The 24,232-nt window shown below is 39.4% G+C and overlaps 2 protein-coding genes across 6 annotated transcripts in view; one reads left to right on the top strand and one right to left on the bottom strand.

The window, feature by feature from the left end:
* The first annotated feature begins 423 nt into the window (after positions 1-423).
* Positions 424-4,975, top strand: LONP2 (lon peptidase 2, peroxisomal). Its single transcript, XM_049622021.1, has 3 exons — positions 424-858; positions 1,272-1,462; positions 4,563-4,975. Exons 1-3 carry the CDS (start codon positions 720-722, stop codon positions 4,782-4,784), a joined length of 552 nt encoding a protein of 183 aa, XP_049477978.1. The 5' UTR covers positions 424-719; the 3' UTR covers positions 4,785-4,975.
* Positions 4,976-10,445: 5,470 nt separating this feature from the next.
* SIAH1 (siah E3 ubiquitin protein ligase 1) overlaps positions 10,446-24,232 on the bottom strand; it is an 82,938-nt gene continuing 69,151 nt past the window's right edge. For 4 of the 5 annotated variants that reach the window (XM_049622015.1, XM_049622018.1, XM_049622019.1 and 1 more), the window contains one exon: positions 10,446-11,851. In XM_049622015.1, the coding sequence (XP_049477972.1) occupies positions 11,001-11,849 (849 nt within the window). In that variant the 5' untranslated portion in view covers positions 11,850-11,851 and the 3' untranslated portion in view covers positions 10,446-11,000. Of the gene's footprint in view, positions 11,852-14,364; positions 23,025-24,232 lie in introns of those variants that run through there. The other variant, XM_049622020.1, reaches the window with a different exon arrangement.

Genomic DNA, 24,232 nt, shown 5'->3' on the forward strand with positions numbered 1-24,232 from the left:
TTTCATAACTTGGATGAACTGTTTGGCTTCATCACCTGGCTCGTGGTTTCGGGCAAGTGGACACGTTCAGTTTACAGTGGCAGTGAGGGCACACAGTAGGCCTCTAAGCGCATGCAAAAGGATCTGGGGCATCATGAAGTAATATTTTATAGTGTTTCTGCAGCAGTAACAGAGAAAGGAAAGTGGCAGAGAAGATCTAAGGGTTTTAATATCTACCTTCACACTCGTCTTCTGGAGCTAATGGTTCTTAAACGTGTATTTGAGAAAGGGCTTCTGCTTTCTGAAACAAATGAAGGTAGGTTCTGGAGTATTTATAAATATGTAGCCTAATAAAAATATTCATAGATAAAACAGTTGGGTTTGTTCCTTCAAAATTAGGGCAGGAACTAGATGTGGCTCTTAAAGTTATTCAACATATTCTAAGGTAAAATTGTTTCTGATAAATGCCAAACAGGAAGTTTAGTTTTTCTTCTGGCGGAAAGCCACACATCCTAAGTGGTGACTTCAAATCATGTGAAGTAATAAGTACTTTGAGTTGAAGCTTTGAGTTCAGTTTAAACTGAAGAAGTAGGCTCTGGTAACGTGATTAGCCAGCCGGGAAGTAATGGCTGTTGTTGACTGAACTGATCATTTTTCTCCTTTCTCTCAAGGTGTCTGAGCGGTTGAGTCAACCAGGAGTGGCAATAGGTTTGGCCTGGACCCCCTTAGGTGGGGAAATCATGTTTGTGGAGGCAAGCCGAATGGATGGCGAAGGTCAGCTGACTCTGACTGGCCAGCTAGGGGATGTCATGAAGGAGTCTGCCCATCTCGCGATTAGCTGGCTCCGCAGCAATGCGAAGAAATACCATCTGACCAATGGTGAGTGGCCTAGCCCCGGCAGAGGTACAGCCGTAGCAAGGAAGAGCCGTTGGATCGTGATTCGGGAGGCATCTCACAGTTCTGTGGCAAGGATTAAGATGAGCTTTAAATTAACAGTTACACCTCCAGTAAAGTATAAACCTTTGCTTAAACACCCTTAGAAAATTCTAGTTCCCATTTTAGGACTATCTGGCTAGTGCCTAAACTAGGAACTAATTCCAAGGGTTTGTTTTCAGCTCCACTCAGAGTAGAATGAAATTCTTCTTCCAGACCCCCACTCTGATTATACTGCCCATTAATATTTTGAGGGATTCATTTAACCACAACAGTCATTTTTATCTTTTTTATTTTTTAAGAGGGAAAAAAAACAGGTTTAATTTTCCTACATTAAAATCCTTATTTCCTTTTTTAAGCTTCTGGAAGTTTTGATCTTCTTGACAACACAGACATCCATCTGCACTTCCCAGCTGGCGCTGTCACAAAAGATGGACCATCTGCTGGAGTTACCATAGTAACTTGTCTCGCCTCACTTTTTAGTGGGCGGCTGGTGCGTTCGGATGTAGCCATGACTGGAGAAATCACATTGCGGGGTCTCGTTCTTCCAGTAAGTCTTAAGAAAGTGATTTATATGGTTTTCAATTTTTTTAATTTTAAGTTTAAATTCATAGTAGTTTGCCTTCTTCCTAAAAATACCTTCGTTTAAGAAAACACGAAGTTTTTATACTTTGTAACTAGCTCCTATTTTTCAATATTGATGAAATAAAAGAAAAACTGACGATTTTCCCCATATTTTCCCTTCTAAGAAAGAAGACTCGTGAGGGGAAAAAAAGTATCAGTCTGGTCATCGGTGATGTCAGCCACTGAGGTGAAGAATTGAGACTGTTGTAGTTAGCAAATTGTTAACTAGATAGCTTTTGTGTAAAACAGGATAGCAGCTATTTTTAAACTTTAAGCGAATTTTTCAACCTTTTAAGTTCCTGTGAGACCTCCTGTAGATAATTTAGATTACTGTAGTTGATAGATTTATAGAAAAATAAGTATAAAATGGAAACTATAACAAAGACTAGCCCTGTCTAATGGCTAAATTCTCAAAATATCTTTATATATATGGAGCTTTGGGGCTCCCCACCATACCCTAAACTACTAAAAAAACACATAAAATGCAGAGAACTTGAGTGAACATTTAGGGTTCTAAGTCATTAATTACCAGTGCCAGTCTATAACAGAATTTGGGCAGGTTCATAGCACAATGAGGAAAGAAACTTATGTTCTTTATTCTGAGAGCACCTTTATTTTATAAAGTAATGGTGAAAGTAGATCATAATCACCAATTAAGATCACCAAAACTGGGGCACCTGGGTGGCTCAGTCAGTTAAGCATCTGATTTGATTTCAGCTTAGGTCATGATCTCTTGAGCCCCACATCAGGTTCTGCAATGACAACTCCGAGCCTGCTTGGGATTCTCCCTCTCCCTTTCCCTGCCCCTCCCCTTCTTACATGCACCCTCTGTCTCTCACACTCTCTCAAAATAAACTTAAATCAGTTTTTAAAATTCAACCAGGAATTCAACCATATTCTAAACCCTATTCTTATGATACATTAGGTCTACTCAAAAAGAATGTCTGATCCCTTTTCTTCTACCTTACCCAGGAATTAACTGCATTCCAAGAGACAGTAACGGTGGTTAATAGTGGTTAATACTAGCTGTGCTAGTAATAGGAAATGTAAATACTTTACAGACCATGAACTCTTCAACCTCCTAGTTCAAGATGGTAGACTAAGCAGAGTGAAGGCAATACAAGCACTCAGAAATGAGCGGGGAGTCAGCAGCTGAGTTCAGCCACCTTCTGGAAGAAAGTATCCCGGCTGATGAAACAATTGGAGATAGAGACAGTCTTCCCGGCAGGAATCTGGGAAAAGCAAAGGCTCATAACCAGAAAGCACAGACCAGGAGAGCAGGAAAGAAATGGGAAACAAAATGAGGGGATTCATAGAAATCTCCATAGAATAAGTGGTTCTTCCACTTGCACTCAACCAGGTCCAGGCTTTCCCAAGCCCCACAGGGAAAGTTTGAGTAAGCCTCCAGTTTTAAACCTGTCCCATGAGACAGAAGAAAAGCAGCAGCATTTAAGAGAAAGACTTGCTAACGCTGGCAAAGACGATTCAAGAACAGAGAATAAGACAGAACTTGGATTTAAAACTGTTTTAGAATTAGTTAAAGAACTGTTCAGAAAAAAATAATAGAAAAAGCAGGCAGATCCAACATTGAGCTATCAGGCATTCTAGTAGACAGAAAATGGAATTGAACGTTTCCTAGAATTGAAGGTTATCTTCAGATTGAAAGGGTCCACACCAGCTGGGAGAAGGAGGTCGTCCCCAAAGCCTTTCAGGTAACCAAGGAGAAAGTTCTGTCATCATTCTCCTCAGTGACACCAGATGTATGGTCCCTTCAAAATTCTGATGGAAAATGACTTGAAGTCCAGTCTTGTATACACCTTCAATAAAATGTGAAAGTAAAATGGTTATTTTCATACATGCAAGGAGTCTGTTTGTCTTAGATTCTTTGTGAAGAAGGTACTTGGAAAGTGTACGTCAGCAGCATACCGAAGAGCCTAGAAAGAGGATAGCTGTGCAGGAGGGCCTGGAGCAGCCAGTGTCAGTGCAGGTGGTTGGAGGGCTCTGAGAGCTGTCTCCCGGGCTTATGTGTTCTGGGTGGTATGACTGAGAGCTGCATTTGGAGTCTATTGCTGTATAACACACCACCCAAAACAATGGTGTTTGTTATTCTTACGGTTTCTGTGGGTCAGGAATTCAGGAGAGGCTTAGCTGAGCTCTTCTGCTTCCGGATCCCATCATACAGTCAAGACAGCAACCCAGTCACAGTCATCTTAAGGTTGACTGGCGCTGGGGATCTGCTGCTTCCAACATGGTTCACTCACATGACTAGCAGATTGGTCCTGGTTGGCAGGAAGCCCCAGTTCCTCACCTTAGGGCTTCTCTGGGGGGCTATTGGGTGATCTCAAACATGGCAGCTGGCTACCTCCAGGGCAAGAGATCCAAGAGAGACAGATGTAGCAGCAGCAGCAACTCTCATTTTCTATGGGTTAACTTTGAAAGTCATACAGCATCACTTCCCCCACATTCCATTTATGAGTCACTCAGCCTGACCTACATTCAGGGGGAGGGGAATTAGACTCCACCTTTTATGAAGGGACCATTGTGGACATACTTTAAAACCACCTAAGTGCCTAGATCATTTGGGATAGATTTTCTTCATCAAGTGGCACAAAGGTTATGGCTTTAAACCTGTACAGAAGGAGAGATCCTGGCACCCAACTAAGCTCTATAGAAATGGTATTTGTGGTCAAGATAATGTAATGCTTTTTCAGAATGAACCTATAGATAAGATTTTGATTACAGAATGGAATATAAATATTAACCTTGACAGTGCAAAAAGGGATCATGGACATAAAAGGTGCTCATTACTGAAAATTTGGAATTTTCCCCCATTAAAAGGACTGAACACGAAATGTAAAACAATTTACTGTTTATTAACCTTTTTAATGGCTTTCCTAGCTCATGCTGTAACAAAATGGAAGATGATTTAGACGTTTTAAAATAGCTGTGAAAAAAAGTTGGGTCAGGGATCTTTTCACAGCCGGAGGATGTCCAGAAATCTGAGTAACTTTCTTCTCTCCTCCTAGGTGGGTGGGATTAAAGACAAAGTGCTGGCGGCACACAGAACAGGATTGAAGCAAGTCATTATTCCTCAGAGGAACGAAAAAGACCTTGAAGAAATCCCGGGCAATGTACGACAGGATTTAAGTTTTGTTACAGCAAGCTGCCTGGATGAAGTTCTTAATGCAGCTTTTGATGGTGGCTTTATTGTCAAGACCAGACCTGGTCTCTTAAATAGCAAACTGTAGGCCCAAATCCCGACTTTTCAGAATTGCAAGTTATCAAGTGCCAAAGGGCACAGAAAAGGTTTTTGTTCATACCAGTAGAGGTAGGCTAAGTGTCCCTAATCTTTGAACATGATCACGACAGTAACCTCACTCAAATGGCTGGTGTTGATTATAGAAATGTTAATTGAATAAACGGATTGATAAAAATTGAATTCTTGTCTTCAGTGGAATCATTACTGCCCCTGGAGAGGTACAGAGCATCAGTTCTCGGTGTGATGCCTGAACGGGAGCATCTGTACTGAGAACTTGATAGCAATGTAAGTTCTCAAGGCCCACCAGCAGACCTGAATCAAACTCTGGGTGGTGAAGGCCCAGAAATCTGCTTTGGGAAGCCCTGCAGGGGATTCTGATGCACAGTCAACATCAGGAACCATTGGTATAGACCTTAGCAGAGTCACCGGGAGACATTATCAAATCCCAAAAACAACATAGAAGGGGTACTGGGCAAAGATGAAAATATCACCATTAGTCTTTGTGGAAACTATTCAAGGAGGTGAAGCTGTGGTGAGGTCTACACACCCTGGTACTGGTGCCACTAATGCTGAAGGAAGGGGCAGTCAGAAAGTGATTGTTTACACCAGGCTGGTGGCTCATGTTAGTACACATCATGTTAAAAAGAAGTCCAGTTCCCAGAGAGGCAGCCATCCACCCTGGGAGGGTCCCCAAACTTGGTATCCTGACTCTTGTCACTTCCCGTCTGTTCCCGGTCTGCTGTGCCAGTTCCCAGATCCAGTACTTTCCATGGTCCCTTCTCCTGTGACTTAATCCGGGCTCTGGAGAAGGAAGTCGGGCTCTTCCAATTACCTAGCTTTTCCTTACCTGTAAAATGCAAGCAATAGTACTGAAGTCCGTGTTCCCGTGAAGATTGAGGAGAATGCAAGGTTCAAGCAATGCTGACGTTCACAGTCCTGTGTTAACAGAATGCTGGAACACATGTAGATACTGGGGAATGCCTCAGAAGAGCATGGGGTCTGCAAATTACCTAAATACCTGCCAGTAATGTGTTCTGGAATCCCACATCCAGATCTAGGGTTCTTTATGGCTGGTGCGAGAGCAAGCATCAGGGCATTTAAAAACATTTCACGGACTATCCTCTCACTGTTAGGACGTCACACTTCTCAGCCATCTTTACGGGGGAGGAAAATACAATGTTCATTGTCAGCAACCAGAGGGAGCTTGATCCATACCCAGATCGCTCTGACTCATTACACCCAGAAGTAGCAAAAGAACACAAAGTGGGACTTAACCCATGTTCTTCCTTAAGAGTCCTGAACACGCAGCTTTGTACGCATCTGAGCAGCAGTAGGGCATCCCCACGCCCCCTGCTTCGGCACGCACCTTTCTAAAGAGCCAATGGCAAAAACCCAGGTGTGTAGGACATTATTCAACAGTATGACCTTTGTTTCTCTGGGATTGGTTTTGGTTTCTCCTTTCATTCACTTGTTTTTATGGTGACAAATGAATATACCATTTTAGCCAGTTTTAAGTGTGTAATTCAGGGAAATTATATTCACAATGGTGTGTAACCATCACCACTATCTATATCCAGAGCTTTTTCAGTATATGTGCTGCCGAAGCGAGCACTATCCAGAGCTTTTTCATGATCCTAAACTCTACCCTCTGAACCATGACTCCCGTCTTCCAGCCACCCCCTTTTCTCCATGAATTTGCCAATTATGTAACCTTTCGTATGTGACCTACTTCACTTAGTGTGTTGTCAGGGTTCATCCATGCTGACCACATGCATCAGAGTTTCATTTCTTCAAATAACATGACACTGTGTGCACGAGCCCCATCTTACCCATTCATCTGTTGAAACTTTGGGTTGTTTCCACCTCTTGGCTATTGTGAAGAGTTCTGCTAATAATGAGTGTACGACTAGCCATGTCCTCTGCTGGCCAATTCTTTGGGGTATATGCCCAGTAGTAGACTTGCTGTTCTTAGGAGGAGTCCATGCTTAACTGTGAAGAGCCACCAAACTGTTCTCCTCCGTAGCTGCACCATCTGCTGTTCCTGCCAGCAATACACACAGATCCCAGTCTCTCCACTCCTGGCCACCACTTTTCCACCTTGGGAATAGCCATCCCCATGGTGTGAGGTAGCATCTCTTGGTTTTGATTTGCATTTCCCTAATGACTAATGATGTTGAGTATTTTTTCCTAGCATTATGTTTAAAGTGTTATCTAAACACCCTTTTTATCACAACCAGCTGGGGAATTTTATTGAAAATGTTGACTCAGAAATTCTAATTCAGTAGGACTAGAGAGGCCTTGGGATGTATTTAACCAGTACTCTGCATGCCTTTTACGTATGAGCTTTTAAAACTCTTCAAGTATGAAAACTAAATAAAGCTTTAGGTGTCTTGGTAATCAAGAAATTCTATATGGTCTACTTAAGGAATACACATTTTTTACTTGATTCTGCCTCTTTTGTTTGAACCTGACCACTAACCATATTATCAGGGGCAGAGGTTTTTAGTGCTTTAGATTACAGTGAAAAATGGCATCTGATCATAAAGTATTTAACAGCAGTGTATAAATCTGTGATTACAAATAAGATCTCCTGGTTATATGAGTGGTATTTAAAGGCTACTAAACCTACCTGAATTTTTTTAGTGTAAGAGAAAGGGCAAAAATGTGTGTGCGTTGAGTGAAACACAAAGATTTCCTTCTTTCCTTCTCTTCCTTGACATCAGTCAAGACTTGCTTTCTGCTCATAGCACAAATTCTCTTCGTAAGAGTGGGATGCAAATGGGTTTCATTTCCAGTGCCATCTCTGGTAGTGGCTGCTTGAAATGCACAGGATTTGGACACCCATCTTTGGACACCGTGCCTAGTGATGTCTACGCCACCAGGAGCTCACTGGACTAGATGCCATCCATGTTGTGGGGTAATCAAGTGCTGAGGGTATAATAGGCGGACTTCATATTTTCCAGTTAGGAACCACTAAAATGAAGTCAACTTTCCCATAATTAAGTGCAGGAGGACACGATGATTTTTCTATAGCCACTCCCATACATGTAGTTTGCAGAAAGAAATGTGGGCCTTAAAAAACTAATCATTATAATAAAAATCAGCAAAACAAAAAACTGTTCTCCAACAATCAACATATAAAACTGGCCCATGATTCAACCCAACAGAACAAATTCAAGTTTAAGAATGTAAGCACAAAAGAGGAGCACCTGGGTGGCTCAGTAGGTTGAGTGTCAGACTTCAGCTCAGGTCATGATGTCAGGTTCATGGAGTTCGAGCCCCACATTGGACTCACTGTCAGTGCAGAGCCCACTTTGGAATCCTCTGTCCCCCGGTCTCTCCCAAAAATAAACATTAAAAAATACATGTATGTATAAACGCAAAAGAACAAAGTTTAAGAAGATCACCTATCCCACCCTATACAATTCCCTGAAAGAAAACACCAAGACACCAAATGACAGGGCAGGGCATTAATAGGAGAAAGAACACTCATTATAACAAAGATATTAAAATCTCAAGTGGACCAAGAAATGGCTATAGATCTCATCATCCCTCTAGACCAAGAATATGAAGATGACTTAAAATATAGTTAAGATTGTCAACCTTATAGCTGTCAAATTACATTGTTTACTATAGTAGACAAAATTTACTATCTTAATTTGCATTAAATAGCAAAACATGAGGTTACAATGAAAGAGAAAATCCTACACACTGCTACTGTGTCCACTGAAACCTCTCCAGAAAGTGATAAAAAAAGTAACAAGACCTTAAAAAAAAGGATCCCAAGGATAGAATCAGGAAACATATAGAAATGTTCACAGGTTATTTATAAATAGCCAGAAAAGATTTACATGGATAAATTGGACAAAGCAGTATCTAACATCAGGAAACTGGATAAAATTATAATTAATCCTCACAAACATTTCCCAAAATGGTGTCTAAAATTATGCACTGGCTGTGTTATGTGTGAGGGCATGAAGGGGTTATAAACGATCAAAACACACGTAAATACACAAAGGACTAGAAAAATAAAAATGTTCCCAGTCATCTCTGAATGGATGCCTACATCTCTCTCTTGCATGTGCCATTTTCTAACCCCTAAACCCTACACTGAGGACACACTACTTTCATAATCCGAGAAACACTTCAAAATATTTTAAAAACAAAATGATACACTTCCACCAAAGTATTCAATACATCAAATGAGGAGGGAAAACTGCTTTTCTAAAAACACATGCTAACAGGAATAGACCAAGATACACCTTTGTGGTTGACCTTTTACCACAAAAATGGCTATACAAGCAGATGTTACAACCAATTCAAAAAATAATGCTTATGTCAGGGAAGAGACTACACAAATCTCATTTCCTGGAAATGGTTACCAGAAGTAAATTCTGGTATCCAGAATTGGTGGTGGGATAAGAGGGTAGTCCAAATTAATTTTAACTGACTTTCTAAGTTCAGTGCACCTGTAAAAGCCACACAAAATAAAATGATCTTTGGCCATTCAGAAGGCAATTTCAGAATCCTGTCAGGTGCCTCAGGGTAATTAGCAAGTTAAAAATACAGTTCTGGTTAAAGGCATAATAACAGCAGCTAACATTTGCTGGGTACTTATTGTGTGCAAAGCACTGTTCTAGGTTAACTTACTGGTATCACATCTCGCCCTCTGGGGTAGCTACCATAATTAACCCTATCATACACATTAGGAAACTGGGGCCCAAGGTCCCATGGCTGATAAGTACAGTAGAACTAGAACGGCATGTAGGTCCTTGGAAGTCAGCTGTAGAGCCCAGGCTCATAACCATTTTGCTATGAAACACTAACTCATCTTTATTGTGTTTCTTTTTCTTAAGGGGGAAAAAGTGATCAGCATTTTAACTAATTACAATTAGTCTCCTAACAGAATTGTGAGAATACAAATGTAAGCGAGAGGGAAGAAAAACAAGACTGTGTAACGGAGGCCATATACTTATTCTTTTGCTTAGAATAATTCTATCACACTTCAAAATGCAGCACACTGTTTTCAGTTATGAAGTACAGAATTGAATGGGAAAACTATTTGGATTTTAATCAAACTTAGAGCTAAAGCAGACACGTTAAGAGTTTTTAATTTGCCAGATATTCTTTTAATGAGAATTATAAAAGACCAAAAACATTTTTTGCAAACTGCCTTTTTTTAAACAAATGATTTGCTTTTGATTACAAATACTGTCTAAGACGATGCCTTCTTTTGCAAAACCAATAAATACAAGAACAAATTTTAAACAAGTGATTTGTCCAAGATACTTGGAAGAAAAAAGCCTGATTTTTTTTCCAGAATTTAAAAAAAAAAAAAAAAAATCAGTATTCCCTAACCTTTTAAAGAATAAGTTCAAAGATATGACTCAAGTGGAGAAAAAGAGACAGAGACAGAGACCATCTTATAACTGCTTTAAATACCTCCTGATAATTCTGATGTTACCTTTCCTTTCTGGAATTCATATCTTCACAAAAGAGTTGAATTGAAAATATTTCTAATGAACTGATTAATGAGGGAAAGGAAAATACGTACTGAACACATATGTATAAACTTTACCATAAACAATTATGCATATCAAAAAGACACTAACTTTAAAAAGGTACAAAATAAAGTGAGGAAAAACCTGAATTACAGAAAAGAAAGTCAAATTTATTTAATGAAAAACTAGAATTAATAAAAATTAGCAAATACACACAAAAAAATATACACACACAGCAGCACTATGTATTGACTCACAAAGGGAAAAGCAGTGGTCCAAGACCACTCAACATGGCTTGTCGGTTAAAGAAAAACACACACACACACACACACGCACACGCGCACACACGCACACAAACTTGCAGGCACACAAACAAAAACCCGATATTTTTCAACAGTACACTCAATCTACAACACAAATTGAGAATTATTTTACAATGCTTCCTTTCTTAATACAAAAGATGCCCATCTTGGGTGTATATATATATTTTTTTCAGTGGTTTACTGTTGACTTATTTTTAAATATATTAGTGTTACTACATGCAACTGTTTCCTGTATTTAACAGCCTTTCCTCTTATTTACCTTCATGTGTCTAGCTTCCACCTACCAAAAGTTTCAGGTTGGCAGGCAGATGGGTGCCTTATTCTCTGTGAAACTGAATGCAATGGTTTTAAACACTGGCCAGAAAATGTTTGATTGCCATTTCAACACATGGAAATAGTTACATTGATGCCTAAATTGCCATTTTCTGCAAAAAGCTGTGCAATGCTGGTGTCAAAGACTAGGCAGTCGCTATTCATAATGGCTGTTGCAATTCCCTCATGAATAGATCGCGGAGTCGCTTCCCAAGTCAATCGCCGCCTATGACCATTTAGCTCAAGTCGATAAGCAAAATTTTCAGCTTGCTTGCGTGTTCCTATCAGCTGTACAATTGCAAAGAACTGCTGGTGACCGTCGTACTTTTCCTGTTTCTCCAGGACTAACATGAAGTGAAAGCCAAAACAGGACTGCATCATCACCCAGTCAACAGCACCTGGAAGATTAATGTCTGTAGCAAGGAAAACTATATCCTCTCCCTGTAGGGTTGTAATGGACTTATGCTGATGCATCAGATGGGGCATTACAGCATCCAAAGAGCCTTGCCATTTACAGGAAGCACCGGGGCACGGACACGAATAAGGCCTAAACTCACAGAGCTCTTCATGGTCTGCTTTTTCTGTGTGTGGCAGAGTTATTTCACATCCAGAAGAGGCATATTTACAAGGGAAAAGTACGGAATTGGCCACTTTCTCCATAGCCAAGTTGCGAATGGATCCCAACGGGCCCCGGCAGGTTGGACAACATGTGAGCTTTGGGCGACAGTTGCTACAAACAAGATGGCCACTCTGACACTGAAGAATGGGTGGTAACACATAGTCAAAGCAGACCGGACACTCAAAAAGACTCGCCAAGTCATTATTGGATGCGGTTGTGCCAGTCAGGGCAGGCACCCTCTGGGACGGCGTACACTTTGAGGTTCCAGTGGGTAATGCTGTTGCAGTCTGGCGGCTCATTTCTGTAACAAAAACCATAAATAAAAATAAAAAGAGGCAGGAGAAAAATAACTACAACTATCATTTGTTTCATAAATAATGTTTACATGCCAGAAATACTTAAGTTTCATGCAAAACGTACTGTGAGCAAAAGGATAAAAGGAACACAGACACCGGATTTAAAAACCATAAATTACACTAATTACACATTTTGATTATCAGGAGTTGTATACCAGACAAAGCTCTTTATCGAAACGTTCCAGAACACATGCAGAATTCCTTTTTTAAGAACTATTAAAAATCTCCTTGGATGGACTAGACGACATGGAATAAATGCTGAAACAGAAACTGGGCCATAAACTACTAAGAAACACCATTTAAGTAGCTTAAGCCCAATCAGATCAGTTTTGACTGGACTTTCTCCTCCCTCTGTCTCTGTGTTCAATTCCCCTGCTCAGTCTATTTCTTTCCCATTCTGAGTCAGCCACCAGCAGCTACAGGGAACTACAAGTGATCCAAAGGGTCACCAGGGCACTAGCTTTGGTTAACACCGCCTAATGGTAAACAGTTACCTGCTTTAGACATAGATTTGGGGAATGGAGGGGGTCTGCTGCCATCCCATTATCCATCTTCCTCTAGTAAGTCTTCCCCTAGAACGTTAACATCAGCTAGGTATTAACCTTATTTCCCACTGATCAGTACCCCACACCTCAAAAAGTGGGGGGAAGAGAAGAGAAATGGAGGGCCATCTTCAAAAGTTCTAAGTCTGGTACTTAGAGAAAGTACATCTTTCCAGTCTAATTCCATTCCCCAATATGAATCAGATATAGTATGCAAAGGGGAAGAAGAGTCAAAAAAGAAAAAGAAGGTAAATAAAGATAAAAGCACCAGAGAGAGACACAACATTGGGGACAGTATAGTCAACAGATTAAGAATTCCTTGTACCCTACCAGTGTTGTGGAAGCATTTATCAGCACAGCAGTAATTATTCAAGATATAAACGTCGGGGAGCCTGGGTGGCTCAGTCGGTTGAGCTTCCAACTTCGGCTCAGGCCATGATCTCATGGTTCGTGGGTTCGAGTCCTGCATTGGGCTCTGTGCTGACAGCCCAGAGCCTGGAGCCTGCTTTGGATTCTGTCTCTCTCTCTCTCTCTTTGCCCTTCCTTTGCTAGTTCTCTGTCTCTCTCTCTGTCACTCAAAAATAAACATTAAAAAATTTTTTTAAAAAAGAGATAAATGTCATCTTGAAGAAATGACAACAATATAACTAACTTGTCAGACTAAATGAAAGATAAAGCAAACACCTTTCCCATGAATCTACCTTTGCTGGGATACCAGGTCTTATTTATCTCGTAACAAAAGATGTCTACTGATGTCCTAAGAGTATATTCCTAGTAACTGTATAAGCCTTACTTCTACAAAATGAAAACTGTCTAAAATTTAATGTTTTCCCAATTATAATCATTATTCTGTTGCAAAGAATTAAACTTTGAAAACCAATGCTGGTTACCAATGTGACCATATAAATGCAATTGGGGTTCCAGATTACTCAAGGATAGACACCTCAATGGAGGGCTCAGAGTGGCAAAAAAAAAAAAAAAAAAAAAGATTAATCCCACAGTCACTAAAGTTAATATTCTAAAATTCAAGAGTTTATAAAACTGCAGAATTCCATCATAATGTGTCTTATCACATACACTTAGGGACAACAGAAATCAATTCTCATCTGAAACACTGTATAACCCAGGTGTAAGATTCTTTGTGCATATGATGATCTGTGTGCATTTTCCATCACTTGTGAAACAATGGGCTTAGCATTGCCAAAACACCCCGTATATATGCTGTATGCTTGTTTTCATGGCCTATTTTATACTGCTCACTTAAGTGAGCAACATTGTAATTGGAAAGTGGTTCCCTGAGCACAAAACAGTCTAATCTACCAATGCCTTTTCAAATCCCTAAACCAAAACAGCTAATTACATCAAGGGACTATAAACTCAATTTGTATTCAACATTAATACAACTAGGAAAATATAAGCAAGAAAAATATTTGCTTGATTTCTTGACCTAGCAAAATAGCTATACACTGACCATCAATCATTCAGGCTTATGTTACAATGTATCTTTATTATTCTCCCAAACACCATAGAAAGCTGGATTTAAATCCATATCTAAAGCATGAAAACAAGTGAAGTGAGGCCAGTATTTCTCGTGAATGGAGATATTACAGGACAGCAGCTGCTAAAACCTCCCCAAACTCCAAAGGTAGAACCCAATTCCAACAAAAAGAATCCTGACCCTACAGCAGCCCTGCAGTTGGAATCAAGGACTAAAGGGACTTTGGACAACCCTGCAGGAGTGATGACGTAACCTGAAGCTTGGTTTAAACAGAGAAAAGTACAGCAGATCAAAAGAAACATCACTGCAAACTCCAGCTCAATTATGCTGCAGCCACTCCCTGATCCAGATTCCACTGGCTTACAACTTTCCCATTTCATAGTTTAAGCAAACCCAGTCAGTCTCTTAATGTCAATACCTTTTCTTTTCCTTGTCCCAGCTGCAGGTAAACATGTGAGCAAGATGCCTCTCCAGGAGTACAGAAAAGGTGAGGTAGACTTCCCGGTCATGAGAAGCCAGGCAGCTCAGAGCCTTTCCCCCAGAAGCAAATACGATTTGTAACAGAGGCTCCTCCTGGACACCTTCTGTTCCTAACCATGTCCAATGTCAAGTTTTCAAGAAGCGAAGGTAAGTGCCCTGCTCTGTAACACTCCATTCACTCTTCAGAAGCACAGGCTACCGCAGCAGCCGAGAAATGAAGCCTCTCCCGTCCCAACAGGAATCGACCACACCTCCATGCGAGCTCAAATTCGCCTGTGTTTCCAAAAATGGGCGCCATCACCGAGCCGTCTTCTACTGGGCCCTAAACTGTCGGTCCTGGAAGTCTGTCTTCCCCTGATTCATTAGCTAACCAGCTCTGGGGAAGGACAGGGCCTTAGGATGCGAGGAGGCTGGAGCAAGCGTGCTCTTGGAGCCAGCTCTGGAGTCACTGCAGGGTCCGGCCCGCGGGGAGATCCACGCGGAGCCTGGGGCTGGGGCCTGCCCACTGCTGGGAAAGCCTGCTCCAGTCCACAGTGCCAACGGGCCTTAGGCTCGCAGCGCCCAGCCGCAGCTAGCATGGGGCGGGGCTGGTGGGGCGGGGCGGACGCGGTGGGTACGCCCACAAGCTCCGCCCTCCCAGCTCAGGACTTCTCCGGGACTGCTCCAGGGCACTGCGCTGTGCAACTCAGACCCAGCCCTGGACCCCCAAAAACAATGTGCACACCTCAGCATATTTCCACCAGCTTACATTTAGGCGGAAACATGCCTTTTTGTAGAACAAAACAGATACTAACAATTTGGTATGATTTCAAACTAAGACCTACAGAGAGTATATGGGAAATATATGGCCACCACGGTGGCTGGTTAACCGTGAACACTTAAGTGTTTATAGAATGAAAGCACTCTCCTCTCTTCATTAACTATTTACCAGATGTCAACTACCATATTTCCTCAATTTCTAACTCACTTCACTTCTACCCCTGTTGGCACCATACTTTAAAACACCCTCTCTCCCTTTGAAAAAACTACAGTGAGAGTAGTAAACACACATAACCATATTAAATTCCTTCTTCAACCTCCAAACGGAGATTATCTTCTCTTCCCACTCTGGGAAAAGCATCTTAAATGGCCTCATTAAACAGAGAAGCTTGTTTTGTTTTTAAAGAAGCATTACCCGTGCCCCAATAAAGTCCTGGGCCTCAGATTTGCACTGCGTCAGGTAGTACACTCAGGGGTTTAACCTGTCATTACATCATGCTTATAGAGCAGCCTTTAAACACGGCCGGAGCTGGTAGTGGGAAGAGAACCCTGTGCAGTAAATTGTAGCTTACCCACTTTCCACATCAAATTTTAATTCTAATCACTTCCCCACCCTATTAAGAGTACATTCAATCACTTCAAACTTATTTTAACATTAAGCTACACAAAACATCATTAGGAATAGAAAGATCACTGAAAACAGATACAGTCTGTGTGCTAACAAATATAAATTACTATTACTTACATTTTTATTTTCTGATACATATTCATTCTAGATAGGTCTCAGGTTTCTAGGGAAGGAAGCTTCAAATGTTTTAGGCAGAGCAACTCTTTCCAAACCCAAATATAAAAAACAAGTCAAAGGGAAGGATTGATTCCTCAAGAAAAAAAAAAAAAATCATTTTTTCCCAAACTTCCAAGGATCTGTACAGAGCCTTATGGCACCATCTGAAAACCATTAATCTACAGACAAACCACTCAACAAGTGAGTCAGGACAATAAAAGAGGAAGCATTCTGGAGTCATCTACACACACTTGGGATTCAAACCTAGTCTTCACCACCTGCTCAGCTGTAAAACTGGGACAGTGTTTCCAGCCTCACATAGCTTTTGTCTGGACCAAGGGAGATGGGTATTTATGTATATCATAGATGGTACATAGTCCAAAATACGTAAGTATTCACCTGACACCTCCCAAAGTTTCTTGCCTCGCCTGAGTTCATCAACAAGAAACCTAGAAAGTGTGGGTTCCAAAAGATACGTTTACTTTGTAAAGGTGATCAACCATGTCTGCCAAAGATCAACTGCAATTTAATTTTTAGCACAATAAACCTTAATAGAATTGCTCGACCAGGTAGAATATTTACACTGGTTTTACAGAGCTGAAAATTTCACAAAAACTACATTACACTAAGACAAACCCACAGAATACAAAGTTAAAAAGTCACAAAATTTAGTAAGAGTGACCTATTACCTACACTTTCTTTTGTTTTTAATTTTTAATTTACATCCAAGTTAGTTAGCATATAGTGCAATAATGATTTCAGGAGTAGATTCCAGTGATTCACCCCCTGTATTACCTATACTTTCTAAAGCCTACATCTCAAGCCCAGTTTGGTATAAAGTTTAAATAAATTTTAATCCACATTGAAATATTTTATAATCAGCCTTTAATGCTATCTCAGTAATTTCAGAGCATTTAAACCATTACTTTGTCACATTAACATACTATAAAAAGTAGATGGATGTAAACTTTTTTTTAAGTTTACTTATTTCAGAGAGAGAGAGAGAGAGAGAGAGAGAGAGAGAGAGAGAACACGTGCGCACACAAGTGGGGGAGGGGCAGAGAGAAAATCCCAAGCAGGCTCTGCATCATCAGTGCAGAGCCCAATCCATGTGGGGCTCAAACTCAGGAACTGCAAGATCATGACCTGAGCCCAAGTGGGGCACTTTACTGACTGAGCTACCCAGGCTCCCCTGGACTTAAACTTTTATTATCAATTTCATGCGGGAACCTTGGTTTCCTTTTATCAAGGGCTGATGAACAATTTCTCTGATTAGTCATACCTCATGCTTAGTAATTAATATATAACAACCTTTTGCAGTTTACAAAATGTTACTACAGCAGGCAAATAATGCCCCTCTCAACTATGTCTGCATCCTAACACTTGTGGAAATGTTGTTACAGCAGTAACAGGAAGCTAATACAGTTACTTTTTTCAAAGGAAACATTTAAAATGGAGAAATGTAGTCACACAGGGAAAAACGACTAGTGTATTATTGTAAAGCAAGTTTCAAACACAACATGCATGGGAGGTACTGGCTGGGTCATGATATGGATGTGTGATTTTTGGCATTTTTTTCTTCAGAGGGGGCAATAAATAAACCGCTTTATCAAGATTAGCCTGATTGAGAGTGGTGAAGTGAAAACAATTGTCAAAATAAGAAGTAAAATTTGCATTCTTAATTTAGTAAAAAAGACAGGACGCAAATATCACCAGACCTCCTTTACTTCTCCAAAAACTATTCCTAGAACTGATATAATTAATAATAAATATAATAATACTCACTGTAAAAATAAAGTACAGGTTCAGATTATGTATTTGCTCTGTTAGGAATCAATGAGTTAAATAAAACTCTTCCATTCAAACATTAGAGTGTTTTCCTTTCTTTATAATTACAACTCCTTTTTGAAAAAGAGGTACTTTCTGTATTTTGACATTGTAAAGGGTATATGCAGAAAATGTTATGTTAAAAATCACTTTTTAAGATTTACTTCTCACATATTGACAAAATTAAACCTAACACAAGTCTCCTTAAAAATTTAACAGCTTAAAATGCCAAAAATTAAAAAAAAAAAATCAAACACTGTTATAAAACAATGATGCTAAGAAAAAAATTAAACAACCTATTTTAATTTCCAAAACTGTAGCAAAGTAATAAGAGGAACTTAAATTGTATGTATTTTCCTAAAAGCTCTATTTTCCTGAAGATTAACTCTGAAAACTCTGTTGCTACAAAAGAAGAGTTATTTATATGTCTAGTAAGACTGGTGATTTGAAATGGGGAAAGCCCAGATCAAAGACCTGGTAAAAGCCTGCTGGAAAAACAGAAAGTCTGAACAAAGGTGATACAGCCCAATAAATGGAGAGGAAAGTGCAAACCCTAATTCAAATGTGTAAAGCAAAGTACACATTTGTCTTTTTACACATCTGTCTTTTTACTGCTGAAATCACTCTATTTTGAGACTTCCACCCCAGTAAAAAGCATCACATACTGAATCAGAACCCATTAGGCACTGTGCTAGATACTGAAATGCAGTAACAGAAGACATGCAAAGTGGGAGTGAGATGTTTAAGCAGAAAAGCAGTTGACAGAAGAGCTCAGGGTGCAGATGAGGAGGATTAACATACAATGTCATCTAAAGTCACAGAATGAGGAGCCTGCCTAAAACAAGACAAATGCCAAGATTTAAAGATTGAAGGGTTCCTTAAAGAGAGGCAGTGGCCCTTAGCCTGCAGCAGTTCTCAAACTTTATCGTGCCCACTAATCATCTAGGGATCTTATTAAAATGCAGGTTCTGATTCAGAATCAGAATTATGCCAAGGCTGGGCCTGAGACTCTAAATTTTTAACCATAGGTGTGGCCAATTGCTGGCTGAGGCTAACATGAGTAGCAAAAGCCTAAAAGAACTGAGGAGGAAAGGGCAGTAACTCAGAAGTCAAGGGAAGGTACAGACTTAAGAAGAAGATCTATTGATACATGTACAAATATTAGAATAAATTATGCTTTATTATATACTTATAGGGAGCTTGTACTATTTCTGTAATCAGAAAAAAAAATAAAGGTAGCAAGCACACATGCTTAAACATTCAAGAACTCATGGAATATAGCACCCATGAACCTTTGTTACTTTATTTAAAATAAGCAATGAATCAAAATAAGCAATTTAGAAATGGTGATCTTTTAAAAGGATTAAAGTTAGTTAATGACTCCATTTAAACATGGAAATAAGCCCACCAACCATAGGCATTAGAATTACAAATTAGAATGCAAACAGTATAAACTTTGGCAAAGTGCAATTACATAAACAATAAAAAATCTACAGTGAGAAGTAGTAAAAATAATGGCACAGTCAACCATGTGGAATCTGCTGAGAGGTCAAATATGATCAGACCAAACAGGTGTTCATGGATTGGCGATATGGAAGTTACTGGTGACCTCTGCAAAAGCAACCTTGGAAATAAGGTCGGTGTGTAAATCAGACCAAAAGAGACTGAACAGGATGCTGTGTAAATTTAAAAAGCATGGCTATAGAAAGAGGCAAGTTAAGAAGTAGCTGAAAGGTCCAGGGTAGTTGTCGGCTTGGGTTTTGTTTTTGTTTTGTTTTTCTTTTTTCTTTTTTTTGAAATGGGAGGGACCAGAATATAGTGAATGCTGATATAGTGAATGATGAGTCCAGAAAAGAGGATAATCCCAAGAAATGGAACAATAAAGTTTTTGGTGACGAGGGATTCAAAACTCAAGACAAGACAGAGTGACTAGACTTCGTTAGAAGAAATACTTTCTCCATGGTAAGAACAGAGAAGATAGAAGATGTCTAGTTCAGGAAGTTGAAAGTTAAGAAAGTTTCAATCTGAGAGTTTCCATTTTCTCAACAAGGTCTCTGCATCCTCTTTTAGTGGGAGCGTCGGGGAGGTCACAGTACAACCATGTCTTCACTGCAGAAAGTTCTGTCGGACACCTGGTTCTACATCCTAATTCTATTTTACTAGCAATTATCATATTTTCATTTTATATCAAACCTACAATTTATGAACATCAAGAATGAAAGTACTAACATCTTGCAAAACAAGGGAAGCCCGCTTTTAACAGGCTTAATAGTAAAACTTCCCCTTTCCCACCTGCCAAGGTAAAGATTGTATGAAACTTCAAAACTGTGTCAAAACAATCATTTAAACCTAACTGCAACAATTCTGGTTTCATTTCTCACAATTATATCACAAAACAAATGCCCATCCTTGGGAATTAAGGACTGTGCTTGTGATGTGCACCAGGGGACACATGGAAGTTTTGAATCACTATCCTGTACATCTGAAATATAACACTGCATGTTAACTAACTGGAATTAAAATAAAAACTTAAAAAAAAAAAAAGGCAAATGCCTATCTTTTTTTCCCCCTGAATCCTTAATTATGGTTCATTTTTTGATACAGCCAACACACCTCAAGAAAGTTTGCAGAAACCGCCTCAGGGCCTGGCAATCTGAAGCTCTTATAGAAACTGCACAAGTTTACCATTCTTGTCACACACCCGTTTCCCCTAAGAACTATAAAAATTCTTAAATTCTGTTCACAGTCTTATGACATATGATGATGTAGATGAAAAATTTATGCCATTTTTCTTATTCCTTTGCAGGTAACATGTCCCCCGACAGGTGGCTCTGGTCTCTGAAAGAAATTATCACCAAAACATCTAAATATGTGCCATCAGCACTTGCTGAACAAAACGCTAGGTGAGTCTTCAATCCAAATGCTCAAATCTTTCACCTTTGTGGACTTCTAATTATTCTTTAATCCTTTCCATCTACTCGGTTCTTTTCTGCACATAATTCTGATATTGACTCTCTCTGCTGGATCTATCTTCCAATCACATATTTTTTCCCCTCATAATTCCAATCTTTGTTTTTGCACTGCATTCCAAAAGAACTCATTAAGTTCTAATTCATGAATTTGATTTTGCTAAAATTACCTTATGTCTTGGGTGCCTGGGTGGTTCAGTCAGTTAAGCATCTGACTTCATTCAGCTCAGGTCATGATTTCATAGTTAGTAGTTCGAGCCCCATATCGGGCTCTGTGCTGACAGCTGGGAACCTGGAGCCTGCTTTAGATTCTGTGTCTCCCTTTCTCTCTCTGTTCCTCCCCTGCTCACACTCTGTCTCTCTCAGAAAATAAACATTAATTTTTTAAATAAATAAATAAATAAATAAATAAATAAAATTACTTATGTCTTGATATGGTAAAGCATTTTTCAACAAGGGAACAGAGATTTTGATGGCAGGAATAGCTGTTTCCATGTCCTTTCCCTAAAGTTGGAATGGATACATAAATCTGGATTATACTGCTCTTGTACTTCCTTAACCCCTCTACAGGAGTTTTCATTTTTAATTTTCATGCCTCTCACTGGAGCTTGCCAGTCTCAGTGGAGCCCTAGGGTCAGCAAGCTAAATAAGGAAAAGTAGAGACTTTCCTCCATTTTCTTTCAAACAGCTGCCCCAAACATTTATTAAACACCTAGTATGTTCCAGGTATTGTTCTCAAAGGTTTACATACAACCGTGACTTAACCATTTCAATGAACTTCCAAATTCAGCATCTATCCCCTACCTCAAGAATAAGAAAATAAATTTACAAATTAAAGGTTTCAGATCATAGAATTAATTAGTAAATGATGGAAGCTGGAGCTTATCTGATCAGGGAAGATTTAGAAGGGATGGGGGAGGGAGACAAATGGCAATGTAGGGCAAGGCAAACAAACAAACCAGAAAATTTTAAACTTGGAAGAAATTTAACCAACTCTCAATTTCAGAAAAGAAGAATTATAAAGAAAGAACGTGCTTAATGTCACGTAACTTAGGTCAATTTTCTAAGTTAGGCTGTATAATTTCCTCAATCCTTTTAAAGCAAATATGCTTTAGATATTTTATAATTCAACTTGAAAAATTAATCTTTAAGTCTAATAACATTCAATATAAAAATATATATACTTAAACTATCTTTTCCTTTGCCTCCCAATGCAAAAGGGATCCCTAATTAGCAAGGAGAGATCAAAAAAGAGAGATGAGGGGCACCCAGGTGGCTCAGGTCAGCTAAGCATCAAACTCTTGATTTGAGCCCAACATTGAGCTCTGCACTGACAGTCCAGACAGAGCCTGATTGGGATTCTCTCTCCCCCCTCTCTCTGTTCATCCCTTGCTTGTGCTCTCTCTCAAAATAAATTAAACTTAGAGGAGAAGGAGGAGGCAGGAGGTGGAGGAAAAGGAGAAGAGATGATACCTAGTCAAGTCCTGAACAAGTAACCAGTTAACTAAAGTCAGCTCCTTAAGGCACCTTTCCTGATCGATTTATCTAAAGGCCAAATGACCCTTCTCATTGTCTTCACAATATCTATTTCCATTTGAAATTCCAACTACTGGGTGCCTGGGTGGCTCAGTCAATTAAGCATCTGACTCTTGATTTCGACAGTTTGTGGGTTGGAGCCATGCTGAAAGCATGGAGCCAACTTGGGGTTCTCTCTCCCCCTTTCCCTGCCCCTCCTCTGCCCACATGCACACATGTGTTCTCTCAAAATAAACTTTAAAACAGTGTGAAAAAAATGAAATTCTAACTACTTATTGTCTATTCTCTCCCTTATTCCCTCCCAACTACACCACCAACTTTTTACTCACAACTGTAATTCTCAAGGTTTTTGGTATCAGGAACACTTTATATCAATGGTTGGCAAACTACAACTGCAAGCCAGTTGCCAGTTTTTGTAAGCAGTTTTACTGGACCATAGTCACACCCTTCATTTACATATTGCCAATAATTGCTTTAGAATGGAAAGCAATTAGCTGACCCTGTGACTTCTAAGCCCTTTAAGCCTACCTGGCCATTTAAAAAAAAACTTAGTCTTCACTGCTTTTAAAAAATTATTACTTAGTACTTTCAGTACTTTTTAAAAATTATTAAGGCCCCCAAAAGAGCTTTTCGTCTATGTGGTTTATACGTATGATATTTACATATTTCTAATATATTATTATATTAGAATATATTATTCTGCTATATTAGAAATTCAATCCAATAAATTTTTAAGTAGTTCTTTAATATCATTATAAAGTACATGTAAAAATCCATTACACGTTAAGTGTTTATGAAAAATATTTTCATAGGGAGAATGTCTATGTTTCACATTTTTGCACTTCTTAATGTCTGATGCAATAAAATGCAATTGGATATTCATTATCTGCTTCTGCATTTAATCTGTTAAGATGCCACATGCCATGTACCCTCTGGGAAACTCCACTGTACTCTCATGTCTCATTATTGTGAAAAAAAAGTTTTGACCCTGAAAGGACCTTGAGAACTCCCAGGATCCCTGAACCATTCATTTTTGGTTCAGAACTTCTGCACTGAGAAACTTTATGAGAATAGACCTTGTTTGTTTTGTTCACTCTCATGTCTCCAGCACCTAGGACAGTACCAAGCCCAGACTAGGTAATTTAAATATTTCTTGAAGGAATGACTAAATCAAGTAAAACAGCAAGAAGGATTCCAAGGAGAAGGAATGGCATATGTATACAACCAGAATTCACTTATCCCTGGTGTCCCTACAAGTAGAATGCATTTACTTAAATGAATTCACAAAGAGAATTCACACCTGAGATTAAAAATTCACTTTAAAATAAGTGTGCTGATCTGTGCTGATCTTTGACAAAGGAGCAAAGGCAATGGAGAAAAGACAGATTTTTCAACAAATGATGCTACAACAATTCAATATCCACACACCAAATATGAATCTAGACACAGATCCCACACCCTTCACAAAAATTAGCTCAAAATGGATCACTGACCTAAATGTAAACTCCTATAAAGGGAGAAAATCTAGATGACCTTGGGTTTAGCAAAGACTTTTCAAGAACAACACCAAACACATTAACTTGATTAAAATTAAAAATTTCTGCTCTGTAAAAGGCACTGTCAAGAGAATGAGAAATATTTGTAAAAGATTTCTCTGATAAAGGACTGTTACCCAAAATACACAAAGAACTCTTGAAACTCAACAATAAAACTAACAACCCCAACTAAAAACGGGCCAAATACCTTAAGAGACACCTAACCAAAGATATACAGATGGCAAATGGGCATATGAAAAGGTGCTCCACATCACTGGTCATCAGGGAAATGCAAATCAGAACAAGATGATACCACTACACATCTAGGAGAATAGCCAAAATGCAGAACACCAACACCGCCAAATGCTGGTGGGCATGTGGAGCAACAGGAACTCT

The sequence above is a fragment of the Panthera uncia genome (assembly GCF_023721935.1).
Source record: "Panthera uncia isolate 11264 chromosome E2 unlocalized genomic scaffold, Puncia_PCG_1.0 HiC_scaffold_19, whole genome shotgun sequence".
Lineage (NCBI taxonomy): Eukaryota > Metazoa > Chordata > Mammalia > Carnivora > Felidae > Panthera > Panthera uncia.